Genomic DNA, 25,360 nt, shown 5'->3' on the forward strand with positions numbered 1-25,360 from the left:
TAGACAAGTAAGGGTTGGGGATTTAGCTCAGTGGTAGAGCACTTGCCTAGCAAGCCCAAGGCCCTGGGTTCGGTCCTCAGCTCAAAAAAAAAAAAAAAATAGACAAGTAAGAGGTACATGGGAACTCTCTGCACTATTCTGAACCTCTTATAAATCTAAAATGTTCCAAGATTGAAGAACAATATATATAGAAAAAAATCAAAATAAATATGCCTTTAGCTGCCAGAACTCGATGTCATTCAAGACAATGTTTTAAAACATCTTAGAAATCAGCATGTTTACATAATGTTACAGTCACTTTATTGCTCTACAAAGTTGTATTTTTAAAACCATTAGATTACATATATAGTGATAAGGAGGCTAGGCACATACATAAAAAAAAATCAACAGGATATTATCAAGTTGCTTCTCCAACTTGGTAGATAAATATTATAAAAATGTAAAAGTAGCTGGTTAAAGCTAAGCTGTCATGTAGTATTTTCTGGAAGTCTACCCCAAGACTATCACCTTTCTATAGATTAGGAGTTGTTTACAAAAAGAAAACTGATGTTACAAGTTACTAATGAATATATTGAGAAATCCAAATTACATGCAGATAAGAGAACTGGGTACAAAAAAGACCACAACATTACAATACTCTATACTAAAATTGTGCATTGTTTTAAGTATTTCCAATCATGCAACAGTAATAAGGATCAAAATGACTTTTATAGAGGAATTTATGGAAACTCAATTAAAAGACTTGAACATATTATCCAGCCCCAGTCACAGATGCATTATACATCCAATCCTCCCAAACTAATGTATGCATTACCAGGCTGAAACACCCATTATCCCCCTCAACTATTCCCCATTAATTACCTTACCTATAAACCTTTCCATTTAACCTTTTGAATCACATTTGCTGGATAAACATGTAATCTACAGAATAGTCTTCATTATTTCAGAACATACAAGTGTAATCACATGCTCAATCTTCAATCACATCCTTTCAAAGGCATCAGAACTGCTGCTGCAAATTTCTAGGACATTTCAAGCCTAAGAAACCAAGAAAACTGGAGTCAAGAAACTGAACTAGGCTAAACACATCTGTCCTAGCCAAGCAGCACAAGCTAAATGTGAAACCAAACTACAGGGGAATGTGCTTCTGTGGAAATCTCAACCAAAATTACTGAATGGAAAAAATACTCTCAAAATATACTGAATTCATCTATTACCACAATGAACTCATTCCAGACATAACTTGGGTTAATGGTTGGGGTGAAACAAATTTCAGAATTCTTTTGAAAAGAAATAAATGTATTTCATGATGTAGGCATAGCAGCATCTAAAACAATTTAGTAACATTTATCACTAAACACAAATTTATATAACCACAAACAATAGTTTACAGTACAATTTTCTCAGAAACTGTTAAAGGCTTGATTTAACATGCCAGGAAAATGATTATTTTTGCACTGAGATGCATTTATGTAAATCATGTAAATTGAACTGAGGTCGGTGTTAGACCTGTCATTTGAGACCCCTATCTGAATTACCAGCTACTAATGCTATCTTCTACCCACAGCTTAACTAGAGGTTAAACTACGCAACTGTTGGTGCCAGTCTGCTAATGAAGGCAATGCTCTGGAGACAAAGTCTTCTCACAAACAGTGGGCAGGAGGGCTTCATTATAATGTGCTCCACAACAATCCTCAGTTCATTAAACAAGTTCCTGGAAGATAAAATAGTGGTGTTCAGAAACACAACAAAAAGGCAATGAATACAAAAAAAAAGCTGAGAAAAAAGTTGACCAAAAAGAATTTAAAGAAGTAGCTGGGTGTGGTGGCACACACCTTTAATCCCAGCACTTGCAAAGCAAAGGCAGACAGATCTCTTGAGTTCGAGGCCAGCCTGGTCTACATAGTAAGTTCCAGAACAGCCAGGGCTACACAGTGAAACCTTGTGTTGAAAAACAACAAAAATTTAAGTCAAAGATGAACCCAGAAAACACTGTCGGGAATATACAAAAGGAGAACCCATGCACAGCTATCTAGACCTCAGGTACAAGTGCAGGAGGTGGGGAGCCTAGGATTAAGGCCAGCCAGGGTAGCAGAAGGATTCCCATCTCATCACAGACATCTCAAAATCCAATGTCTTTTTGAGTAGAGAAGTAAGAAAAAGCACTTTAAAAAACAATGGTTATATCTAAAAGGGATTATCTACATTTTTTCATTACTACTCAGTTTTCACATTTTACAGACAAATTCAATTCATCCTTAAAAAGACCAAAAAAATTACATAACATGTGCAATCCACACACCATTTTTTTCTGTTTTGTTTTTTTATTTTGGTTTTTCAAAACAGGGTTTCTCTATGTAGTCCTTGCTGTCCTGGAACTCACTCTATAGACCAGGCTGGCCTCAGACCCACAGAGATCCGCCTGCCTCTAGCTCCCAAGTCCTGTGCCACCACACCAGGCCACACACTGTTTCTTTAGATAAATAAATGCTCTCTCAGAAGTTTTCTGGACATCCAGTGCTACAGTGAAGTTAATGGAGACAACATTGAACATATCCAATAACTTCACTTTACAACTTGGATCCTAATCAAAGTAGCTCTTTCAGATTACACCTACCCAATGGCTCACACACTCTGGTCCTGACCTCACACTGCACTCATTCCCCACCACAGCTTCTGACAGTTCAGTGGTGCTTCATGTCTGTTCCCAGGCTAAGTGGCCTTCCTTGCCTAACCTATACTGCCTGCAAAGTACCTCCATTACATATTACACATACATACATACATACATACATACATACATACATACATACACACACACACACACATACATACATACATACATACACATCATATACAAAATGATGTATGCTGTACTATAAGTCAATTTGATGGATCCTCAAGGCTCATTTTGACTACACAAAATTTTCACCTTCGGTTCTGACTGTGGCTGAACTTGAGATCTTCCTCAGCTGCCTTGAACTCCAGAGCGCTAGGTTTACAGATGTGTACCCTCCCCTGGCTATGAGCTTTTTAGACCTCGTGTAACAGAAGTACAGGAAGCTACGGGGCACATAAGGAGAAACTGCTGTATATGGATCTGTGACTACTTTAACTATGGTCTTTGTTTCAATTAAGAAAGTCACATATTTCCTAAGCATTAGAACCTTAAATGATGATAAGAAACAACTCTAGCTTCAATTTCTAAAAAGAAGTATAAGGTCCCCAGGCGTGAATGGTTTAACCTCCATGCTTTACTTATGCTGCTGCACAAGTGTTGTGCACTCTCTCTCTCTTCTGAGGCAGACAGCTGCAGTTCTAGTAGCAAGGGCCATCCCAGAGCACTGTGCTGCTCAGCTGTCTGCTGGGGTAGGTGCATCAAGTATATTTCCCACTTAAGAGAGAATTTATCAGGATGGGACCCTGTAAGCGAAGAATCAGTTTATACAGCTACGTCTTCACTAACCCCAGCTAGTTTTAAAGCCAGAGACTCAAATGTCAAAGATATTTCTTTCTTCTAAGTAATAAACGATTAAGAAATTTCCCAGAGTTATAAATACAACATCTGGACAGTATGCTAAACAAAACAGACCTAAGTTCACAAGCTTACCGACAATATGGATTTCTTCTAGAGGAATAACGAAGAGTGAGAAATCTATAGTATATAAAAGGCTGCAGCAAACTTCCTTGGCCACTGAAATGAACAAATACAAGGGTGATGAGTACATATTAAAATTCATATCTATATATTCAAAAATTACAAGTGATTTAAAAGGAGGATATGTGTGTCTGCATCACATCATCAGTGACAATTACCTGACCTAGGCACAAATTATTCTTACAAAAAAATAAAAGGTACGCATGACTGGAAAAGAGCAAAATGCTGTTACTTAAGTTTGTTTGTTTGTTTGTTTTGTTTTTTCGAGACAAGGTTTCTCTGCATAGTTTTGGTGCCTGTCCTGGAACTCCCTCTGTAGACTAGGCTGGCCTTGAACTCACAGATATCCACCTGGCTCTGCCTCCTGAGTGCTGGGATTAAAGGCGTGTGCCACCACTGCCCGGCTACTTAAGTTTTTATAAATATATCCATATATTAAAATTTTAAATACTAAAACTCAGAAAATAGTATCTCTATAATTAGCAGAGACTTGATTTTAAAAAGAGCAAGATTTCTGTTGGTATTTTTTAAATTTATTCACTGCACTGTTACATGTGGGCATGTGTGTGGAAAGGTCAGAGGGCAAAGTCAGATTTCTCCCTCTACCTTTCCTTGGGTTCCAGGGATCAAACCAAGGGATCAAACTGAGAGCCAGGCTTGAAAGGCAACTACATCTGTACCTGCCCAATCATCTTGTGGCTCCACATTTTGTTTTTGTGAAACAGGGTCTCAATATGTAACCCAGGCTGTCCTATCGCAGCATTCTGAGACCTAAGACTACATGTATAGTATATGAGAGCTAAGACCACCATGCCCACCTAAAGTTGAGTTTTAAATCTTCATAAACATCCAAGTTAAGAATGGCTTGTTTTATGAGCAAACAAAAACTCAAAACTAAATAGTATACTGACAGAACCTATAGTAATTAGTGTTCTTGATTAAAAAACTTTAATTCTAATACCTCAAGAGGCAAGTATGTGTGTATTTTATGAAACTCCAAGTCCGGAATTATTTCCTACAAACTACCTGGATTAAGACATTCAAATAGCAAGCGGGAGGCAGAGGCAGACAGATCTCTGTGAGTTCGAGGCCAGCCTGGGCTACAGAGTGAGTTCCAGGAAAGGCACCAAAGCTACACAGAGAAACCCTGTCTTGAAAAACAAAAACAAAAACAAACAAACAAAAACCCCAAAAAACTCTCAAGTAACTAAAAACAAAACAGGAATGGAGCTGTGGATGTGGCTCAAGGCTAGACAGAGCATGTAGCAGGCACGCACAAGACTGAACACAAAGGAGGGCAGGAGGATGAATTATGTATACACTGCAAGTTCAGGCAGACACAGTGAAGCAGTAGGGTTAGCAAATTATATCATACTTAGTAATTTAAAAATCTTGGCCATGAAAAATATATAATGGATAGACATGGTGGAGCACACCTGTAATCCCAGCACTTGAAAGATGAAGGGAGCTGGTCATTTTGTCATTTTTAAACATACAGTGAGTTTGAGGCAGCTTACCTATAAAGGACTCTGTCCTAAAAAAAAAAAAAAAAAAAACCCACAGAGTAACTCTGAAAAAGAGCACAATGTGAGCCAGAGAGATGGTTCAGCAGGTTAGGTGCTGGCTGCCAAGCATGATGACCTGAGACAGAACCCTGGAACCCACACGATGGAAGGAGAGAACTGACTCCCAGAAGTTGTCCTATGACCTCTACACATGTGCTCACATACATACAAAAAAAAAAAAAATCATTAAAAAATTATTTTTAAAGCCAGGTTTAATGGCTTTAAAGCATGCTTTTAATCTCAGCACTTGGGAAGCTGAGGCAGGAGAATCTGTGAGTTCCAAGACAGCCACAGCTACATAGTGAGATCCTGATGTAGAAAAGAAAACAAAAACAAAATCTTTTTTTAAAAAGATTAGTATTTTTAATACTTTTTTCTAATTTGTACAATACTTTCATAATAAAAATAATTTACATGATTATAAGCTTATTACTTAATGTTACAAACATTTTGCCCAACAAATAATAATAATTAGCAAATAATTGTTAAATAAAAATTTAACAATCTAAACTGAAATATTTAAGAGTGGAAATATAGAAAACTTTCACTGAAAACCCAGTTTCCCACCATCCAAGTTAGCCTGTGATGAAATTCACAAAACACTCACTCCCCTAACCTATCCTTCTAGGAACATGTCCACAAGTGTACAACGGAATGACTGACACTAACGCAGTGCTCATCGTGTACCAGCTCACTATTTACTAGCTCTCGAGTGTAACACTACTATGACTGTGAGACAAAACAGCATGTACTTGTCCTTGCACACACCCCAAAAATATAAATCAGGAACACCATATATGTATATGTTATTAACCAACTGTAACTTCTATTAACATGTAATATGAATATGACATGCAAACTATCCAGTTCCTTCTACAGCTTCAAGCATTCTATCTTATGTTCCTACTATGACTACCGAGCCTCCCTCATTTGAATGCTTAGGGCGGCTCTAGGATACAATAAGAAATAAAGCTACAGCTGAGGGTACAGCGTGGCAGTATCTGCTTACCATGCAAAACATCCTTAAGCACCTGAGGATTTTGTTTTGCGGACTAAACCCCCTCAAAACAAACGAAACCCACAGCACAACAGGGCGCTTATGTCTCAGCATCAAGTAGGAGTGGGAGGCTGCCTCAAGACTGGGCTGCAAAACAAGGCCTTGTCTCAAAGATCTAAAACATGGAGGGAGGGAGGAAACGGAAGCAGAAAGGGAGGGAAAAGGGAAGAGAGGAACTGAAGAAAATGTAGGAAAAGAAGTAAACAAACTTCTAATGATCATCTGTCTTTGCACATATGTGCATGCATATGGAAGATAAACTCAAAAATGTAGGTTTATCATTCAATACAGAACTCTAGGTAATACAGCCTCTACTAATCAGATAGTGCATCTGCCATGAAGGGAGCATAGAAAGACTAGTAGAGCATGGTTATTTTAATTTTATAGTTTGGGTTATATTGAAGTTACACACTTACAGTATTAAGTATTCTATATACAATATATTATTGCCCATGGAAGGTTGAGGACATAGCTCAGTGGTAGAACACTTGCCTAGCATGTGTCGAAGCTGTGGGCTTGATCCTCAAAGACAAAATAAATAAACTTCATAAAATGATTTTAATTCATTAAAGTAATTAAAATTATACTAAAAACATTAAATACACACAAAACCAGAAAATCTCCCTTGTTTATGCATAAAAAATATTAAAATGTGTTACTCGAAGCAGCTTACAGATTCATCCATCAGAAGAACAATTATGAAAATAAGCAAAAAAAAAAAAAAACATTGCCAGCACTGATGAGGATGTACGGAAAAAAAAGTATGCATGGGTGTACAAACAGAAAACGGGAATGAACAAATAATGTCACTACCTCATGGAGCAACTATTTCTCCTCCAAGCGAGTGTCCAAAGGAAATGAGATCAGTATTATCAACGTGATAATCTATGCACTCCATGGTTACTTCATCACTACTCACAACAGCCAAAACATGGAATCAACTGAAGTATCTACCAGCAGAGGAATGCATAAAGACATGTGCTACATATTCCCAAGTACCATACACGGTTGAATGCTAACCAGTCTTAAAAGGAGACACTATCATTTATAGTGGGAAAATAATGATAAAACTGGAAATGATAAGTGTGGGGCTGGAGAAAGAACTCAACAGTTAGAAGCAGTTGCTACTCTTGTAGAACATGCAGGTCTGGCTTCTAAAGCCACACAGCAGCTCACCACCATCCATAAGTCCAGTTCCAGGGCCTCTCCTGGCCTCTGTGGGCACCAGGCATGCATACAGCACACATGCATGCAGGCTGAACAATCACGCACATGAAAGTACATAAACCTGAGATAGAAAAATTAAACACTCACTCAAATGCAGTTGCTAGCAAAGCTGTTTCAAGGAAGAGTAACACAGTAATCACCAGAAGCTAGGAGGAAGAGGAATACAGATAAGCTGAGTGTCGAGCTGCACAGACTAGGGAGATGGCTCGGTAGGTAAAGTGCCTGATGCACATGCATGAGAACGTGAGTTCACATGCCAGGGGCTTGCTAATTAGCCAGAGCAGGCAAAAGGTGAACTCTCAGTTCAGTGAGAGTCTGGAGGGTGATAATGGAAGACAATTAATGTCAACCTCTGGTATATACACACACACACACACACACACACACACACACACACACACACACGTTCATTAAAGAAATAAATTCTAGTGAAAAAATTATCTTTAAATGTAATTCTGATAACCTCTACTCTTGAAAATTAAGATGACAACTTTGTCCACAGTATTAAATATTAAATGTCTTAATGAGCTCAACTGAGTTAAGGATCAATAAAGTAAAAACCTACTATAATTCTAAAATTAGGTTTCATGTTAGTATGCTAAACTTTCGGGTGTAAGCTTTAGAGCTGAATAACTTACAAACACAGCTGCATCGAATCCTATAATCAACATGTAGGAAATGGATTTTTACTATTTATCTATTTAATTACTACTTTGTTTCAGCGCTAGAGGTTAAACACAAAGCCTTACATATGCTAGGCAATATTTCCTTTTTTTTTTTTTTTGTTTGTTTGTTTTTTCAAGACAGGGTTTTCCTGTGTAGCTTTGTGCCTTTTCCTGGAACTCACTTGGTAGCCCAGGCTGGCCTTGAACTCACAGAGATCCGCCTGCCTCTGCCTCCCGAGGGCTGGGATTAAAGGCATGCGTCACCATCACCGTCCGGCCCAATATTTCTTTTTAAATGAGAAAAATTCAAGGCTCAGAAACAAGTTAAAAGTCTTATCAACTACAGTCCAGGTCCAGAAAACCTATTTAAAACATTTTCATAGCTAGGTCTGGTGGTGCACACCTTTGATCCCAGTAGGGAGGAAGAGGAAGGTGTAACAATAACTTGTACACATGAACAAAATTGTGAAAAACAAGTATATAAACTTTTTTCCTAGACAAGAGTCTTACTATGCAGCCTAAACTGGCCTAGAACTTAAAATTTCTTGTGTTAGCTTTCCCAATGCTGGGATTACAGGCCTGGGCCTGGACAAACACACAGACATTTTAAAGAACATTTTGACATGGTCTATCAAACACAAAGTGCACTTAAACACAGGAAAATTAATTCTGATATCTATGTTAAAGAAACCATTGTTGGTATGTAGATATAAGCAAACTAAGAAAGGTATCTACTGCATCAATATTTGGAAAACTAAAAATGTAAAACACCAGGGTAATAAAATGGGACATACTAATTCAACAGAACAATGAATAACCATTGAAAGAAACAAACGGGAGCTGGAGAGTAGCAGTTAAGAACACTAGTTGCTCTTCCAGAGGTCCTGAGTTCAATTCCTAGTACCCACATGGTGGCTCACAGCCATCTGTAATAGGATCTGATGCCCTCTTCTGGTATGCAAGTATATATGTACAGCACTCATACATAAACTATAAATAAAATAAAATAAAAAAACATTAACTCTAAAAATTCATTCATTATGGCAACTATGGCACTCAGTAAATATAATAAGCAAATAAAGCTACACCCACAAATTATACACTATACTCTCTACAGATATATGTTTTCTTCTCTCTCTCTCTCATTTTTTTTTTCAACACAGGGTTTCTCTGTGTAGCCCTGGCTGTCCTGGAACTCACTCAGCACACCAGGCTGGCCTCGAACTCACAAAGATCCACCTGCCTTTGTCTCTCAAGTGCTGGGATTCAAGGCAGGTACCACCTCACCAGCTATGTATTTTCTAAATGAATTACAAATGCACACATACTAAACTGCTTACTCTGGAACATAGAACACAAACCACAACTAGAATTCATCATAAAATGCTCTTTCAGAAGGGAAGTGTGTCTAACCTGGAGCCTGGGAGGTCATATGAGGCACAACATAGCTAAAACTTCAGTCCAACATAAAATAGTAACCTTATTTAAAATATTGTGGAAGGTTTTTTTCCTTTGCTCGATCATGAACTTTGTTGATGACAACACAGCCCAGAGAAGCCAATAGATTAGATACCCCTATTAGCTTATCTATAAAACTAAAATTAAAATCAAATGCAAAATTACCAATGGAGAGACCAACATTGCTGTGATAGTCTACCTCTCAAAAGAAGTTTTCTCTATTATTTCCAGACTACAAACAAAATATGGAAACAATTATAGGCAACTGTTACTCTAAGACTATACTTTTAAAATGTCTCTTTATACCACCTCAAAAAAGGCAAGAATGAGCTGAATTAGAGTTCAAGACTGTGCTGGCTAGTTTTATGTCAACACACTATAGTCATCTGAGAGCAAGGAACCATAGTTGAGAAAATGCCTCCAAAGATTGAGATGTAGGCAAGCCTGTAGGGTATTTTTTTAATTAGTGATCAATGGGGGAATTCCACTGTGGGTGGAGCCACCATGGACTGGTGGTCCTGGGTTCTATAAGAAAGCAGGCTGAGCAAGCCAGAAGGAGCAAGCCAGTAAGCAGCTCCCCTCCATGCCTCTCCATCAGCTCTTGCCTTTAGGTTCCTGCCATATTGGGAGTTTCTGCCCTGACTTCATTTGATGATGAACTGGGATATGGACTCATAAGCCAAATGATTCCTTTCCTCCCAAGGTTGCTCTGGTCATGGTGTTTTATCACAGCAATAGTAACCCCAACTAAGACAAAAGACTCTTCTATATGTGGTATTTTTTAAATTAATTTTCAAAAATTAAAAATTAATTTCCAAGGGTTAAATAATGTTTCATGGGTGTAAAGACAAATTTCCTGTCCCAGGGCTATTCATGGATGCTGGGGAAAGAGGAATCCCTGTCTTCAGTTCTACACTCACTGGTGAGCCCACCAGGCTCCAGTGGATAGTTCCACACCCTAGTCACACAGACGGCCCTGATGTAACACAGTGAATAACAAAAAATACACTATAGGAAAAGGACTTGTAAGAAGGAATAGGGATTGAAAGGACAAAGGAAACTAAGTGGGTGAGGAGAATAACCGCATGTCCTACATACATGTATTAAACTGTCAACAAACATTTAATTAATAATCAAAAAAGACATCTAAGCGTGGGGAGCGTCTAAGGAAGAAAGATTTCAATAAGAGAAAAGAGAAGGTGAGAGAGTAATGGGGCCGTGAGAAGGTAAAAATGACCACACTTGATATGCACATGCATGAAAACGTCAAAGAAAACTAATTTCCAAAGCCTGTTAAAACATTTGCGCCTGGTTTTCCCATGGTGCAAGGCTTCTACTAGAGCATCTGGAGTGCTCTACCTGAGGGTACATGCCGCACTTGCATTTAAGCAGGATGCAATCTTTTGTTCACTTGTCAATCTTCCAAACAAGCATGTCTGAATTCTTACCTGAAGAGCATAAAAACTGTAGCAGGCATCAAGAATATTTCATTGCAAGCAATGAACTTCAGGATATTTTGCTGGTTAGCACTTAATTTATCCAAGACAGATCTCAGCAGAGGTAAACTATTTGAACCCTTTGCCTAAAACAAAAGGAAACAAGCTTTAGAAGTAACACGACACCTTTAATAACTCACTAATCACCCTAACACCAAAATATGTGGGTGCTCAGGATGTCTCTTTAGAATGGCGCCACGTTTACATACAACCCGCGCTCATCTTCTGTCCTTTTTTTTTTTTTTTTTTTTTTTGGTTTTCCAAGACAGGGTTTCTCTGTGTAGTTTTGGCGCCTGTCCTGGATCTTGCTCTGCAGACCAGGCTGGTCTCGAACTCACAGAGATCTGCCTCCCGAGTGCTGGGATTAAAAGCGTGTACCACCACTGCCCAGCTAAATGTGTAGCCCAGGCTGGACTTGAACTCATGATCTTCCTGCCTCCACCTCCTTCAGCAAACCCTACAGTGCACCACCACCACGTGGCTAGTCATCTTCTATACTGTAAGCCATCTCTACATCTATATCGCTATATTCTAGTGAGACAAAAGCTACGCAGTGAAAACTGTTTAGAAAATGCCAAGAAAAGCCAGTTCGGGACAGACACAGTATTTTTTGGCAAATACTTTTGATTCACAGTTGGTTAGATCGGAAGACCTGACAATTGTCTTTAGACCGGTAGCACGTTTAACAGATAATACACCAAAGGTCAGTTATCTCAATGTTACTTTAAGAGCTTACAAACTGAGAAATTATTCAGTGTTCTCTCTTGCTTTAGTCTGCATTTCCGAAGAGAACCCAAAACATATTTAAAAAAGGAATTTTCATTCTTATCTTATTTCCCATAAAAAACTTAAATTCCGCCAAAAACAGTGGTTCTCTCTCATCGTAACAAAAAACTATCCATCAACAGTTAAAATATCTGTGACTCCTTAGATAACTAACAATACAAATTATGGAATCCTAATTGCTCATGTGACTAGAGAAATAAAGAAATAAATTACAGCTGGAGATGGCTCAGTGGCTAAGAACACTGACTGCTTTTCCAGAGGACCCAAGTTCAATTCCCAGCACCTACATGGCAGCTTACAACTGTCTATAACTACAGTTCCAGGGGATCTGACACCCTCACATGGACATATATATAGGCAAAACTCCATCCAAAGCACATAAAATAAATTATAAAAAAAAAAACCACTCATTAAAATTAATTGATTAAATGCTAATACCCACCCCACCCCACTCTTGTCTCAAGACAAGGTTTCTCTGTGTAGCCCTGGCTGTCCTAGAACTCAAAAGAGATCTGCCTCCTGAAGCTCCCAAGTGCTGGGATTAATAGTGTGTGCCACCACAGGAAGGAGAAGCAGGTAGATCTCTGTGGATTCAAGGCCTGCTTGGCTTACATGGAGACTATCTCAAAAAAATAAAGTAAAACAAAACAACACCCACCCCCCCAACACATACAAAACAAAAAACCTTACACTGGTATTTTAATTCAAATTTAAGTGTAAATACAGCATGTCTGCTTGATATGACTGCTGAACATCCCAGACCAGGGGGAAAAAGTTGAGGAAAACAGCTCTTAATGTTACTATACAACCACTCAGTATGGTCATACTCATGCAGTAAGTCAGTGACAGAGACAGGAGATCTCTGCCAGCTCATCGAACTTAAGAGTCATAGGATTTTGGTTTGGTTTTTGAAACAGGGTTTCTCTGTGTAACAGCCCTGGCTATCCGGAACTTGCTCTATAGACCAGGCTGGCCTTGACTTCAGAGATCCAGCTGCACCTGCCTCCTGAGTGCTGGGATTAAAGGAATTAAAGGCATGTGCCACCAGCACTCTGCAAGTTATAAGTTTTTAAATGAAGATGTATATTTCGAACTTCAGGGTGGGGGTTGGGATTTAGCTCAGTGGTAGAGCAATTGCCTAGCAAGCACAAGGCCCTGGGTTCGATTCTCAGCTCAAAAAAAAAAAAAAAAAAAAAAAAAAACAAAAAAACGAAAAAAAAAAAAAAGAAAAAAAAAAAAACTTCAGGGAACTGGAAGAAAATTTTAAGAACAATCCTTTCTACAAAAGCATCTACAAAAGACCAAAAGATGTTGTTTTATCACACTTTAACAATATAATCTTCAAATTTAAAAATTTCAAATCACTAAAAAAATTTCTAACAAGTTTATGGAGAAAAATTATCTGAAACTCCAAGTCACACCAACTATGGACAACGTAAAAGGCAAAGAAACAAAGTTTTACTTACATCAAGGACCTTCTTTGTGTATGTGGCAGCATGAAGCAAAGAAAATAACAAGACTGGGAAAATACTCACTGGAGAGGCAATTAAGGAAAGCTTTGAAGGCAGGGAGACTGTCAGCCCGTGCACACGGCTATGTGCAAAGCAGAGCTCAGCAACACCCAATAGCAAGTTTGGTGGAATGGCTTTTCTTCCACAGCCAGACTCTGAATCAAATGAAGTTCTATCTTATAGGAAGAAGTGAACTTCTCACTTTCTAAATCTTACCATCCATCTGGGAAGTCAAAAGCACTTCTAATAAAGCACCATAAATATCTGCTAAGCAAAGCTAAAATGTAAGCCACCCAAATGATTGAATATAGTTTTCATCCCACATTGGCCATTTTGTTTCTTTAGGATTTATTTATTATTTTTAGTTTTGTGTTTGTACCTGCATGAGTTAATGTTCACCACACACACACATGCAGGTGCCTTGGAGGTCAGTGGGACTGAGTCCTTTGGAACTGGAATTACAGGCAGTTGTGTGTTGCCTGATGTGGGGCTGGGAACCAAACCTGGATCTTCTGCAAGGACAATATGAGTGCTAAGAGCCATCTCTCCAGCACACTGATTTGGTCTTAAACACAGGAAATCTTCTACAGTGTCTTGTAGACAAAGGTGTCAAAGTAATGTGTGAAATTCAACACTTTGAGGAAATATACCTGAATGCTTTTTTTAACATTTTGAATTTGTAAAAATTCATACTGAATTTGTAAAAAAGACTATAAATTTCAGCTTACGTAAAATCTACCATAGGTCTTATTGGCTTAATTATAGATATAAATAAGAAATTTTTATATTAAGTCCTATGGATTTTAAATTTTCATATTAAGTCGAATATTTACCTACCTTACACTGTAGGTAAATACACAATTTTCATCCAATTTTTCTTTTTTCTTTTTCGAGATAGGGTTTCTCTTATGTAGCCCTGGCTGTCCTGGAACTCACTCTGTTGACCTGGCTGGCTTTGAATTCACAGAGATCTGCCTGCCTCTGCCTCCCTGGGATTGAAAGCATGCACCATCACCACCCAGCTCAATTGTTTCAAAAGAAAAAAAATAGAAATGGATCCACTCCAATTTTTTGCCAGGTTAATAATAATAAAAAACTTGTCAAGTATTTACATGAATGACTATCAATGATGAATGGCATAAACACTAGCCTTAAAATGTTACCGATGATAACATCAGCACTAGAAATTAATCACTATTTTTCTGTACTAGGTAAAGGTATGGCATAGCTGGAAATGCTACCTGCTAATAATCTGCGTATCACATTCCTTACCACCTGGACTCACTCATTCCAGTCAGTGAGCAGCTATGCCCCACACATTAGAAGGATCCACACACAAACATGCATCCTCTCTGCAGTTTAAGCTGGCCTCAAACTCTCGTTCCTCCTTGCCGCAGCTTCCCAAGTGCCAGGATTCCAGGCATACACACGTCTGGCTCCAGTTGAGGACTTTTTAACCAATCGGACTCCTTTAAAAGTTGAAACTTAGAAACTTCTCATTTTTAAGGCCTGTGTGAAACTCTGCTAAAGCTTTAAAAAAAAAAAAATTCAACTTAAACTCTGACACCCCCAGACTTGAAGTCTTATTCAGTAACAGAGGCAGTGCCAAAGTATAACCTTCAACAGGAGTCAAGATATTTGGGTCCCAGTCCTGGTTTTTACAAACCTCATTCTCATAGGCCAAATTTCATCCTCTGTCAAATGACCACATAGATACCACGGAGCCTTGAAATGAGTATTTTATCTCCTCAAATTGTCTACAGTTCACAAATCCTTAAGAGATTGTCTTAGCTTATGATGTCACTTTATTTTTTCCAACTTTTGGTTTTGAGACAGGGTCTCACAGAAGCCCAGGCTAGCCTTGCCTTCCTACCCTCACTTTCCAAGTGATGAGATAACAGGTGTGTGATTACATGCCTGGTTCAATGTCACTTTTAAATTATTTAGAAAGATAAGGAGTGAAAAGTCTACTATTTTACTAAGTGCCAGTCACTGACAAAATAAGGACAATATATCACATTAAGAACAAAGGAATCCCTGCACTTGGGAGGCAGATCTCTGTGAGTTCAAGGCCATCTTGGTCAACAAAGCATAGTTCCAGGACAGCCAAGGCTACTACACAGAGAAACTTTGTCTCAAAAAACAAAACAAACAAAAAAACAGCAAAGGCCCAAATACATTTGTAGTATTCCTTTGGGCCACCTGTGCATATACCCTAATTCCCAATTTCTTCAGAAATTAGATTAGCATTTACTATTGACAGTCTTGTCACTGCTGACTACTTCTCTTCCCCAACTCCTAAGAATTAACCTGAGGAGTCAACTTGCTAGCCTGGCTTGGCTGACCTGAAACTAGCTATGTAAACCAGGGTGGCTTTAAACCTCCTGTGCCTCCCACCGCCATGATTACAGGCTCACCACACTTGGCTCACTTCCTTACTTCCTATTTTACGTTATAGCAAATTATTTTCACAAGATTAATTTTCTTTTGTTCCTAGGTCACTGGTAGCTGGGGTAGCTAAAAACTTTTTTTCAAGTAACAAATTTGTAGGGCTAGAGAGATGGCTATGGGCTAAGAACACTACCTGCTTTCACAAAATTCATTTCCCATCACCCACCCAGTGGCTCACAACTGCCTACAACTTCAGTTCTAGGGGTTTCAATACCCTCTTCTGATCTCCATAGGCATCAAGCACACATGTTGTAGATACATACACACAGGCAAAACCCCGATACATGCAAATAATTTGCAGGTTTTTAAAAAATTTGCATATTCCCACCAAGATATGGAATTAATGAAATAAAGATTTAAATACTAAATTAATGTATAACCTTGTGCTTTGAATGGTAATTGTTAAATATCTGCTAGGCTTATAAGGCAAGAATATTGAGAGACTAAGTTTAAATTTCCAAAACAGCTCTACAGAGTTTAGATGTCAAATTCCGGGGACAGAAATGTTATTAATACATCTCCACACAAATGACGGACTAAAAGCCAAACAAACAAGCTTCATGGAACATCATTACCGCATCCCTCCAATAGAAAAACAATCGGGACATCTCCTACATGCTTAGGTGGCAATTTCACTGTCATGAGTATGAAAAGGATACTTGTAACGGGGTAGGAATTGACGAAAATGAGTGAATACAGCAGGTAGTGACAGCTGTCCTCTAACAAGGCCTGAGCCAGGAATGCTCTGCTCAACTGGAAGTGTGGTAATCTCTGATGCAGCCTCAGAGCGCTGGTGAGAGCATTTGCCAGCAAAGCACGCTGGTAAAAGCTTGCTGCTTCATGCAACCTGAAATTACCAGAGGAAAAGTTATCCTGAGACATCAACAGCTACCAGGGCTCTTCCTCCTTTGTGAATTGCATCATAATTGCACAACACCTAAATCATTTAATTGTCAATAGAAAATAAATTACACGAATGTACTCCACATTCTGGGAAACATCACTTCAAATACATATCTAACTGTATGATATAAAGCATTCACTCTGTCAAGTTAAAAAAGTAAGAACTGCAAAAACCATGATTGTCAATGAGCAGTCAAACCACAATAAAGCATCCCCCAATTGGTATTACTAGATTACTGTTGACTTTAATGGGTTTGTGTTCATTAGTTCTATGCCATTCACATTTTAACAATTCCTAAAGCTAAAAAGCATTTCATACATACCAATGTGAGTCAGAAATATGGTAATACATACCCAAGAAGAGGCAGGACAAACAAAGCGGAGCAGTACACTGTGAATAAACGAGAAAGCCACATTGCTGTGTCCAGTTTATTGGTCATCATGAATTGCTAGATTTGAAAAGAAAGATATTATGGTAAACTAAGTCCAAATTATGTTAAGGACAATTTATGCACTTTTATTCCTATGAAAGCTATTTTAAGAACCACCTTGCAACATTTGCTTTTTAGATTATTAAGTGGAAATTCATGGTACTTAACTGCTTCTTCACATATATGCTGTGGTAGGTATTAGAAGCACTTTCAGAAAAAATCAGGACAGTAATTCAACTATACAAAATTTTCTGTGCTATTTCAATATTTACAATAATGGCTCCATCTATTTTAAAACAACATTAAATAAGAACTAATGGCTCTCAAGAGAACTATAATGTCTATTCTTAGAAAAACTACAAACCCAAATAGGCCCAGAACTGAGTAGGGCATCAAATAATAGGTTTGGATGAAATAAACCATTACAAAGAGAGAGGTAAATCATTGCAGACGTTAGTGCTGAAGTCATCAGTCTGTAAACTATCTGTCATGGACATGCAGAAGAGCCTAGCACACTCACGCACTCAAAACATGCCTGTCAAGTATGAAATGGTATCTGCTTCTCAGATCATATGACTCTCAGCACCCAGTACAGGCTCCTACACAAGCTTTACCCTGTTATCTGTGGACCTAGATTAAGCTTATCATGAAAGAAAGAACTTAAAATCTGCTTTATCACTTACATGGACCTCATATCCATTTCTAAGGAGCTTTTATATTTTTAACTACAATGTTCAAAAATAGTTAGTACCAAGATACAAACATATGTGGGTATATAAACAGAAGTCTCATAATACATATCCTCATTACATATGATGGAATTTTTTTCTTCTAGTTTGCACTTCCAATAAACTGATTTCAAAACACATTCATGCATCTACCTGATACATGTTTTTAAATAATACTTTTAAGCAATTTCATTCTGGTTTTTTGCACGTGTAAAATTTTTTTTAGGAAAAATCCAAGTATATTTAAAATTCAAGGGCATTATTACATGCCTTTTAATTCCATACTAGCAACATCAAGAATATAAAACATGCTGCTGGCCTATTCTATTGAGATCTAGCTATTATACTGTGACGCTTCTAAACTTAACTGATTATAGCCGCAGTCAAATGCAAGGATGACTCCAGCTTACTATGTTCACTTTCTTTAGAGCATTCTCTTTAAAATCCATTTGATGGGCCATCAAGACAATCCAGCCCATGCTGCCAAGACTGAGGACTGGAACTGGAACCCTGAGAGCACCATGGAAGCAGAGAACTGACTACCGTAGGTTTTCCTCTGATCTCTATATATTCCACCCAAGCAAATAAGTATCTGTGTAGGGTTTTCACTAGTCAGTAAGTCACTGAATCATCCTTTTCAGACATCTTTTTTTAAACATTCATTTTTATTACTTTTAATTATGTGTATGTGTATGTGAATACATCTGTGTGGTGCATACAGTGACCTATGGAGACCAGAAGATCCCCTGCAGCTGGAGTTACAGGGGGTTGTGAGCAGCTGGTAGGTGCTGAGAACTGAACTAGGTAGGGTCTGCTGAAAAAGCGGCATTCACTTTTAAACACTGAGGCCATCTTCCCAGTCCCTCATCTGGGTCTTCTCAATGTAGGTACGTTCTATTACACAATATAGCAGCTTAAAAGGCACACGGTGGTTTAAGTTTCTAAGTGTGAACTGCCTGATATATGCAGTTCCAACCCGCCCCCCCCCAAACTATTTTAATGGATCTTTGGATTGAACACTTGAGGGCAAATGATTCACACAGTCTCAAAGTATTAAGATAGACAACTTTTTAATTATAAAAGGGAAAAGTGTATTTTTACAATGGTGAACCAGTTGAGATATCACCTTAAACATCACACCCGAATTTCCCAAAGAGTCAACATAAAATGGTTCTTGTCTCGAGGACACAATCAGTCATGTAACTCCAGTTTCTGGATCACTCTGCAAAACAGGCCTAGACACTGCAACTACCTGTGTCTTCAAAACCCAAAGAGGAACTTCCATGGATTGAGAGTCAAGAGGTAAGACTAATACATACAACGGCGGAACCCTAGGGAGGGGAAGTGCCAATGGACAATGAAGGAAATCCGAACATAAACTACGTAGTAGGTTACCATCAGTGTTAACCTTCCCAAACGGAGTGAGGAGGCGAATACTACTTAGCATTTGTGGGTTAGCAAGAATGTCAAATGGGTCAGCAAAATAGGTGTGCGTATACAGAGTTGCTGTCAAATGTTTTAAAAATAATAATAATAAATTCAGTTTAAGGACTAAATGACAAGACGTCTCGGACAGAGCAGTCCAACAACACTTTTAGTTATCAAGTTTACAAAAAAGGGTAGTTAGTAGTCCTCCTGGTAGACGACCCATTGAAGAAGAAAACACACCGCTCTCCCCTTTTCGGAAATGTCTTAAAATGGCTTAAAGCAGGTACAAAGGGCACTACTACGCGCACCACGAGGCGTGTGGGTGGAAGCCTCTGCCTCAGATGGCACCTTCAACCTTGGGACCGAAGACAACCGGAGACTGAGCTGTGGGGAGGCGCAAGGACGCCCCGTGTCCCCGCAGACAGGCTGCCGGCCACCTGCTCCGCGCCGGCCTGGAAACAAACTTGGAGCTCCCCTCTGCCACTCCCTCACCCCAGCCCCGCAGGCAGCGGCGTCTAGAACGCTCTAGCCCTCCCCAGCACTTCCTGCTCCTCGCCAACTCCCGCGGAGGGAGCCGGGAGACCAGGCCGCTCACTCACCACAGCGCCCGCCCCTTGGGGGCCGTTCGGGGTCGTATCCGCCATGGGAGACACGCAGGAGCCCGGGACGCTGAGACGGCAGAGAAAAGAAGAGCAAAACGTCAGTGCTGGGGCGACGACCCTCCGACCCGCATCCAGAGCCCGCCGGAACCCCAAGCCCCCGGAGCAACGGGGCCTCCCGGCCCCGTGCAGCACACGGCCCCGGAGCCCCCACGGCACCCGGGTGCTACCTGTCCCACTCGGTCCCGACCAACGCTGGTCTTTTTAGAAAGACCCAAGAGAAGGCGGAGCTTCCGAGCAAGGCCCTAAAGGGCCGACCAACGCCGCCGGCTCCCCGGGTTGCAAAACCGGAAGTGCCCCTTTCGTTTCCGTGTGAGTGAGGTGGGGACGTTGAGGGTCACCGGGAGTTGTTTCCAGAGGCATGACGGGAAATGCAGTTTTTCTTCTTGTTTTGGTTCCACCTGCCCTAGTGGCCAGTTGGCCCAGAGATCTAACAAGTGAAACCGGTGAAGCAGTTTTCGTCTTATCCAGGACTCAGTCGATTCTCCTTGCCAGCTTCCAAACCTCAAAAATCTACTTTCGTATCCAGAAGCTTCCGAAATATCTATGATCCTTCCAGACAGGGATTCACTAACCCCTATGATTTAGTTTCTTTCAAGCTCTTGTGAAATCTGCTAGGTGACGGGCGTTACGCTTGGCATGGAGAATATGAACATAACCTGAGAGACGAAAGACTAAATGGAAATCAGAGCAAAAACTTGTATAAAATACGGGCATAAGCTGAGTTAATCGGGGGGGGGGGGGGGGGGTTCCTGGAAAAGGTAATTCTGACCCTAAATCTTGAAGGAAAAGGAAAAGTTGGATGAAATAAAGGAAAAGAGCATGCAAAGTAACAGAATAGTCAGAGGACAGTTTGGTGTGAGCTGAAGGAATGTGAGTGGATCTAGGGGGTGAAAGATTTGGAGTACTGCGAGGCAGGATGTGCTAACGGAAAAACCTCACTCCCAGTAGCTTGTATTTGAGAAGCTTAAATAGAGTAGATCTAACATAGGGGACAGTGCCAGACAAATGGCATTGAAGGGTGAGTACTTACAGCTATACAGAAAGCTGCTTATTACCATTGAGGACTGGTATAAAGGACCAAAGCATTCCTTATTTACATGAAACAATGGCTTTGAAAATTGTATGATTCTGATGTTAAGTATTTTTTGATAATCTTACCTCTGGGTCATTTTCTCTTCCTAAATCTTTCCATATAGGAACACTTGTTTATGAATGCTTCTGGATTAGGGAGATGTCCACACACATTAATCATGAAGATACATTAGTTTTTGGAACATCAAAGTATAATCTACTTGGAATGCTAAACAATACTAGTGGGAAATGAAAGTTATAAGAAGTCATCTTTACTGATTTATGAGCAGGGTTTTTTTTTTGCTATCAATTTCAATTATCTTTTAAAATTTTCACTTTTGAAACATAAATGTTTTGAAAGCTGCATTGTATAAAAGTAGTCCTTTTTATTTCTGCCATATCCAATGAAACACCTATATTATTCCTGATAATGACCTTTTCTCTTTATTTCATATAAAAATGTTCTAACATGAAATTTTTATTAATTGTGCTTCTTTAAATTTATTTGCTGGAGACCATTTATTTCAACTGATGTTCTGAGATGGAGTCAAGGTAATATTGCTGGTTTTTTGAACCAAAAGGCTATTCTATGTACATAATATGTGCTTCATAGAACTCAGAAAAGGAGTCAAAGTTACAAAGCAAGAACACTCATTAAGCAAAAGGAAAAGGCAGATCTGTTAATGATATAAACCAATGAAAAACATTGGAAAAAAGAAATAGAAAAACATCACTGGGGGAGGGGGTGTTGGAAGGGGTTGGAAGGGGAGAAATGATGGAAATATATATATATATATATATATATATATATATTTGGAGCTGAGGATCGAACCCAGGACCTTGCGCTTGCTAGGACCACTAAGCTAAATCCCCAACCCCGGAATTATATTTTAATTAAAAATATATTTTTTAAAAGGCATCTGAACTTAACCCAGCAATCTAGAGAGCCACACTATCCGTTTAAGCAGAAGTGTGACATCATCAGGCTTAGAAAGATTATGGGGAGGCCACTGCACACAATTAGGGAGAGATGTGATGAAATCCTGGACTGTGGTGATGGTGTGGGAGAAGAGAAAGAGAAAGATGCCTTGAATGTGGCTTTCACGATTTGGTGGCTGGTGAGATAAAGGTGTGCAGGGGGAAGGGCAGTCATCTGCTGGGACCTAGAGAAGAGGCACAAAGAAGAATGAGGAAAAGATTGAGAAGAAAGTATGGAGGGACTGAGGACGGGGCCGGCTAAAAATCTAGAGAACAAGTCAGCCCCCAACTGGGAAACCATGCATCTCTATGCTCCTGCTCTCTCAGAAGTGTAGATATCTCCATGACGCATAGGTGCCCAGGGGCTAGTCAGCTGCTGCCTAGGAGTCAAAGGTACTCTGTAGAAATGGAAACTTTGTTGGCCAATATCTACATTCAGGTCCCCAGAATCTCCAGCGTAGATTACCTATCCTTCCAGCTCAGCTAACATGTTACCTTCTCTTCATTGCTCATGTATCATTTGTCCCATAGTTTATATTTATCATGGGCAAGTATTTCTTTTTAATTATTTGTTTAACCTGCCTCTCCCACCCTATGTATATGTGTGTGTGTATGTACAAGAGACTGGGTACTTTAAACAATATGACTTCTTTTTCCTCACAGTTCTGAATGCCAGGAAATCCTAAATCATTTTATGAGCAGGGTAGGCTTCTTTCTAAGACTTAGTTTTGCTGACTGAATCAGTGATCTTATTAATCTTAGTAGCTGAATGATTTCCCTCTGCCTCTTCTGCAGTCTCAGATTTTCTGAATATAAACTAAAAAGAACCCTGGCTATTAACTTATGGTGTATGTCCTAAAAAAGCTTTTAAGAAGGAATAGTTTTTGAACAGATAAAAATTGTGCTGGTTTGAATGATCCCTATAAGGCTCAGGTACTTGAACCCTTGGTCCCCAGCTGGTGGCCCTGTTTGGGGAGGTTTAGGGGGTGTGGTCTTGTTGGAGGAAGTTTGTCACTGCAGAAGGACTTTGAGAGTTTAAAGACTCATTCCATTCCCAGTTAACTCTCTTCTCTCTCTCTCTCTCTCTCTCTCTCTCTCTCTCTCTCTCTCTGTGTCTCTCTCTCTCTCTCCCTCCCTCCCTCCCTCCCTCCCTCCATCTCTCTCTCTCCTTCCTGCTGTGGCTGAAGATGTGACTTCTCAGCTTGCTATTCCAATAGCTGCCACGGCTTCCACTTCCCTGCCATGATGGGCTCTCATTCCTCTAGAAACACAAAGCCAAGTCAGCTCTTCTATAAGTTCCCTTGCTTGTGTGTTTTATCACAACAGAAAAGTAACGAGGACAGAAGTAGATAGCAATGCGTTGGACTTACCATCAAGTTATCCCTTCAGCCTTCCCACTCTTAGAAATAGCCAGATTTTCTCCTTCTGTTCTTGTCTCCTCGTAGAATATGGAAATCACAAAAGCAAATGATGTCTAGTTCTAAATCCTTCCTCAAGCTTCAAACAAACTGTGAGAGCTGATGTTATTATAATACAGTTTCAGGCCTTTGGGGACAGTAGAAAGTCCACAGTCAGACCGAAACTGCTAAGATACCAAAACAAAGATTCTGCCAAGAGAGTGTTCGCATCTTTATCCTTGATATTTCACCCCCCCTCTCTTCCTCCCCCCTCCAACTTCAAAAATTATTTTAGTCACATTTATTTATGGGGCAGGGCAGGCACGCCATGGCATGTGTATGGAGGTCAGAGGACAACTTGCAAGAGTTGGTGACCTACCATGTGAATCCCAGGTTCAGACTCTGGTAATGTGATGGCTAACATTACATTTAAGGTTTTAATTACTATGCTTAATGTATATGTCACAAAATGCCTTAGCATGTAACCCCCCCAGTTTGTACAGCTATACCCTGTCAGCCCACTCCCCTTTTTCCCCAGATGTTGAAAACTATTCTTAAGTTGACCGATCTGGTAAAATTTGCTGTTCTTGCAAGATAATAGGTTGTAAGACTAATGGCTATTTCTGCTTTTGTATAATCAAACTCTGCTCAAAAAGATGACTAGTATGACTGCATGACATGCATGTTAAAATAAGACCCTGCCTATGCTTAGGCAAAATCCATATAATCTTGTGGGGTTTGCCTTTATAACCTCTGGGCTGAGATGGCTGAGCTGTATCTTGGGAGCTCTTCCAAGTGCAACCCTGGTGCCAGGTATGAGTGCCAGTACCTAAATAAAAAACCTCTTCTTGTTGGGGTGTAGTGGTGCACGCCTTTAATCTCAGCACTCAGGAGGCAGAGGCAGGTGGATCTCTGTGATTTCAAGGCCAGCCTGGTCTACAGAGTGAGTTCGAGAACAGCTAAGGTTACACAAAGAAGCCCTGTCTCAAAAAGCCAAAACCCAAAACAAAACAAAAGGCCTCTTCCTATTAAAATGTATTCATGGTCATTGTGAATCTCTGAGCAACCCCAAACCCATAACAATAGTCAGGCTTGGCAGCAAGTGCCTTTATCGCTGAGCCATCTTGCTGGCCCAAGACAGCTTGTGGTCTTGGAACTTTCCTGGTTGCCAATACAGCAGTGTCCCCTCATTTGAGCTTTCACTTGATGATGCTGCAAGTCAATTTGTAGTCAACATGGTAAAAAAAAAAAAAAAATAGACTGAAATCCCAGAAGAATCTGGGTGTTGTGCAAATCTGCAATCCCATTCTTGAGAGATAGGGACAGGAGGATCAGGAGTTTATGGTCATCCTCAGCTCCAGGGTGAATTTGAGACCAGCCTGGGGTAGGCAGGATTTTGTTTTAAAAATGGAAAAGAAAATCTCCGGGGGTGGGGAGGATTGTAAGTCAAGCTTTATGTCATCTTAATCTAAAACAAAGCAGAGGCCACTCCTGTCAGATTGTCAGGTCAGTAACAGCCTAACACTATATCACAGTGCCTATGTCATCCACCTCATTTCATCTCCTGACATAGGCTTTGTATACACACACACACACACACACACACACACACCCCTCTCTTCCTCTCCAAGGTCTGTCTCTGTCTGGAATTCACAGAGATCCACCTGCCTTTGCTTCCCAAGGGCTGGGATTTTGAGGCAATGGCCACCACGCCTGGCCTAACTTTGTATCATCCTCAGTCACAGGCACGGTACATGAGGATATTTTGAGAGAACACATATATATATATATATATATATATATATATATATATATATATATATATATATATAATTTATGAAGTATATTGTTGAGATTGTTCTATTTTAGTCTCAACATTTTACTGTGC

At 39.7% G+C, this 25,360-nt stretch overlaps 1 protein-coding gene across 2 annotated transcripts; it reads right to left on the bottom strand.

Annotated features, from left to right (window-relative positions):
* Window positions 1-277: 277 nt before the first annotated feature.
* Window positions 278-20,322, bottom strand: Tmem33 (transmembrane protein 33). 2 transcript variants are annotated; one of them, XM_036201138.1, is made up of 9 exons: window positions 20,194-20,322; window positions 19,964-20,033; window positions 17,132-17,226; window positions 16,534-16,721; window positions 13,379-13,446; window positions 11,079-11,212; window positions 3,611-3,694; window positions 1,594-1,714; window positions 278-1,038 (listed from the first exon to the last, which is right to left on the bottom strand). In XM_036201138.1, the coding sequence occupies exons 2-9, from the start codon at window positions 20,006-20,008 to the stop codon at window positions 1,033-1,035; spliced, it is 741 nt and encodes a 246-aa protein (XP_036057031.1). In that variant the 5' UTR covers window positions 20,009-20,033; window positions 20,194-20,322; the 3' UTR covers window positions 278-1,032. The 2 variants fall into 2 exon arrangements, with proteins under 2 accessions (XP_036057031.1, XP_036057030.1); XM_036201137.1 differs by having other exon boundaries at window positions 278-1,714.
* Window positions 20,323-25,360: the final 5,038 nt, after the last annotated feature.

This window comes from Onychomys torridus, chromosome 10 (assembly GCF_903995425.1).
Source record: "Onychomys torridus chromosome 10, mOncTor1.1, whole genome shotgun sequence".
Classification (NCBI taxonomy): Eukaryota; Metazoa; Chordata; class Mammalia; order Rodentia; family Cricetidae; genus Onychomys; species Onychomys torridus.

What these genes read in the sequence shown, in the direction of transcription:
- Tmem33 (XM_036201137.1), bottom strand. Translation starts at nt 20,008, where the DNA reads ATGGCGGATACGACCCCGAACGGCCCCCAAGGGGCGGGCGCTGTG. An exon ending in TTTGTCCTGCCTCTTCTTGG is followed by an intron (nt 16,722 to 17,131) that starts GTATGTATTACC and finishes TGGTAATTTCAG; the next exon opens with GTTGCATGAAGCAGCAAGCT. An exon ending in ACAGTTTTTATGCTCTTCAG is followed by an intron (nt 3,695 to 11,078) that starts GTAAGAATTCAG and finishes TGTTCATTTCAG; the next exon opens with TGGCCAAGGAAGTTTGCTGC.